Below are 2828 nucleotides of genomic sequence, written 5' to 3' on the forward strand. Positions count from 1 at the left end.
CCAGAAGCATACAAACTTTAAGACAACATGATTTACATATTTGGGCTTTACGAAACAAGTTTGTTTCGTAAAGCCGTTTAACCGATGGCGGTCGTCCAGGGTTTTGGGCCATGCCGACTCCATTCAAGGACGCCTCCTACCTTAGCAGCACGAACGGTCTTCAACAAAGTTGCGTACGAAATCTGCGTTTGCTGTGCAACAACTGGACCGCTTGTGCCGTCCATCAAAGCTTGGACAGCTGTAAGTACGTCCTCCTTTAAGTACCGACCACAGCGTCGGGGTGGTGCCATGTTTGGCAACAAGGATGAACACTTTTGACCAGAGTGTATTGAGTTGTGCAGGTATTGCCGCCATCACGGGTTGATACTTAGTTGATTAGTTTACCAAAATAGGCACATTTTGCTGAAACTGGCCATTTGTGTCAATTTAGGCATATTTCGTTCTCGATAAATGGCCGCGATGCACGTCCAGCATAGCCACGACATCGATGAAATCGAGGTGCAGGGGACCGCACGTGCCGCCGCGAACTTGCAGATGTTGTCGCTCATTCCGCATACGTCTTAGCCATCAACGTGATGATGGGATAGTTGATCGAGCGAGTGAGCTGCGCGTGGCCACAACCCCCAACGCATATTCCCATGGCATTGGTCGTGTGCGATGAGAAGTTGCGTGAGCTCAACAATGCGTGGTGGGGCTTCCATCGAAGTGAATTTGCTGGCGGAGATAGTGGTTCGCGCCAACCACGATATGTATGCATGCCCTTGCCTCGGGTTATACAATCGAGGGCATGGCCTTGCCCTCGACAACGACCAACGAGCCATGCTTGAGCCCTTTGGTCAGTTCTAGCATGTGACAACGCCGAGCGCAAGCGACAAATTGCTTTTGACCACTCAAACTCGACTACGTTGTGTATTGGGCACGTTAGTTCTGTGGATGGTGACTGTGTCGCCGCCTCCGCAACCACTCGCGGAGGTCATTCATTTGCGTTCGAAAGAATCGAAGCTGGTCAAAGTACCGCCGCCGGCCTTCCTCGGCCATGCTCTGTCGTTCGCGGGGCGTCATGGCGAGGATCTCGTCCATGCCTGCACAAATCGCACGCGGCTCAATGTTCCATTCCGTCCCATTCCCCATCAAGACCTTGCCGTTCGTCGGCCGCTCCGACGCCTCGATGAGAATCCCGGACGTGGCGTCAACGAATTCGTTCATCGGGGACGCGTTCGTGGTCAGCACTAGCGCGCCGGCGGCTCTCGCCTGGTTGATGTAGTGGCCAAAGCTACGACGATCTCAACTCGTGACACACAGCAACAGGCGGACATACCCTTCCATCGTACTGGGGCACAGAATGACGCTTGCTTCCGCCATCAGCTTGCCAAATTCGGCCGGGTCGATGTCTTCGCCCAAGTGGTACTCCAAATTCTCGGGCTGCTTGCTGCCGAAATGCGTCCAGTACGTCTGATTCGACAGCTCGTCCTTCGAGTACACGTGCAGCATGGGCAAGTCGGGTCGTTCGTTCCAGCAATCGAGGATCTTGGGTGTGTTCTTCTGCCAACTGTGGCCATTTGCATGGAAGATGCGAAGCGTGTCAAAGTTCTTGGGCGCGATCGAGCCAAACGTGGACGGAGACGTCTTGGCTTGCGCGCGCGCGAGCGCCGTCGGATCGCTCGACGTGTGTTGGGTCAACCAAACGCGTGCATGCCGAGGATTGCCCTCCCTTGCGTACCTAAGTACGGAAGATGACCTGGATGCACGAGATGGAACGGAGCTGCCTCTGTACCATGACGTGATGCGGTCGTATGCGTCCTGCGTCTTGGCCAGCACGACGTCGACCTGGTGGTAGTGCTCTCGCGTCAACTCGTACATCTCGACATTGGGCATCAGTAAAATCGTGCGGTTCTCAGGGAACGTTGGCCGAGTGGGCAAGCCTTCCCAAAAGTGATTCAAAAACAGGATCGCCGAGTCGGGACACAGATCAAAGTACGTCTTTCGGCGGCCTACGGGCCAGCACATCACGAAACGCATCCAGAACGGAGGGGGTGGTGGGTGGTACCGTCAAGTGTTAACTCGAGATCAAACACCCACAACGGCAACGATCGAGTGTGCAGGAACTTTACGTACACCATGGCATCTTCGCAGTACCCGTGACCGTGTAGATGGTCCGGGAGAAGGATGTCGACTTCAGGGCAGCGCGAGAGTTCGGCAAGGAGATCGGCCAGCGGAGCATCTTTCGACAACAAATGCGCGGTGCGGACTTCCTTCGGGTTGTTGTATGTCCAAGGAATGATAGAATTGTTCTCGTGGAGGCACAGGTCGTTCAGGTAGTTCAGGTGCAACAGGTCCGCCTCGAGTTCGGCATTCGTGTCGATCGTGCGACGAAACATGTACCCTCCGTGCGAGAGGCCCACGACCGTAACAAGGACCTGGACAGCAACGAGGACGCCCATGCACATCAGGATTGCCCATCGCGGACGAAGACACCGCGCACTGCCGCCGTGGGTGTGGGCCGAGGTCGCAGCCATGCTCGCACGAGGATATTCTGTCCAATCAGATGATTTGGGACAATTGCACGTCGTTTGATTGGTCCATGCATGCCATTTTGAAGAGCGACACGTATTTTCATGCAAATTTCCCAATTCGTACCCAACAATACGGACGTTTTACTGTGAAACGTTCAGTTTAACCGTACACCATTGACAATGTTAAACCAATCTCGATTGCGTGGTTACAATGGCAATTGGGTAAAACTACCAAGACATCCGGAGACACCAAACAGGTCATACGGATACTTGAATGCATACAAACGTCAAGATAGAAGGGTGCACCAACATGGA

The 2828-nt window shown here is 54.0% G+C and overlaps 1 protein-coding gene across 2 annotated transcripts; it reads right to left on the reverse strand.

Annotated features, from left to right (window-relative positions):
• Positions 1 to 884: 884 nt before the first annotated feature.
• On the reverse strand, positions 885 to 2533 carry H310_13875. Of its 2 annotated transcripts, none has more exons than XM_008881523.1 (4): positions 2116 to 2533; positions 1775 to 1991; positions 1319 to 1720; positions 885 to 1273 (listed from the first exon to the last, which is right to left on the reverse strand). In XM_008881523.1, the coding sequence occupies exons 1-4, from the start codon at positions 2219 to 2221 to the stop codon at positions 922 to 924; spliced, it is 1077 nt and encodes a 358-aa protein (XP_008879745.1). In that variant the 5' UTR covers positions 2222 to 2533; the 3' UTR covers positions 885 to 921. The 2 variants fall into 2 exon arrangements, with proteins under 2 accessions (XP_008879745.1, XP_008879744.1); XM_008881522.1 differs by having other exon boundaries at positions 2048 to 2533.
• Positions 2534 to 2828: the final 295 nt, after the last annotated feature.

The sequence above is a fragment of the Aphanomyces invadans genome (genome assembly GCF_000520115.1).
Source record: "Aphanomyces invadans strain NJM9701 unplaced genomic scaffold supercont1.57, whole genome shotgun sequence".
Classification (NCBI taxonomy): Eukaryota; Oomycota; class Saprolegniomycetes; order Saprolegniales; family Verrucalvaceae; genus Aphanomyces; species Aphanomyces invadans.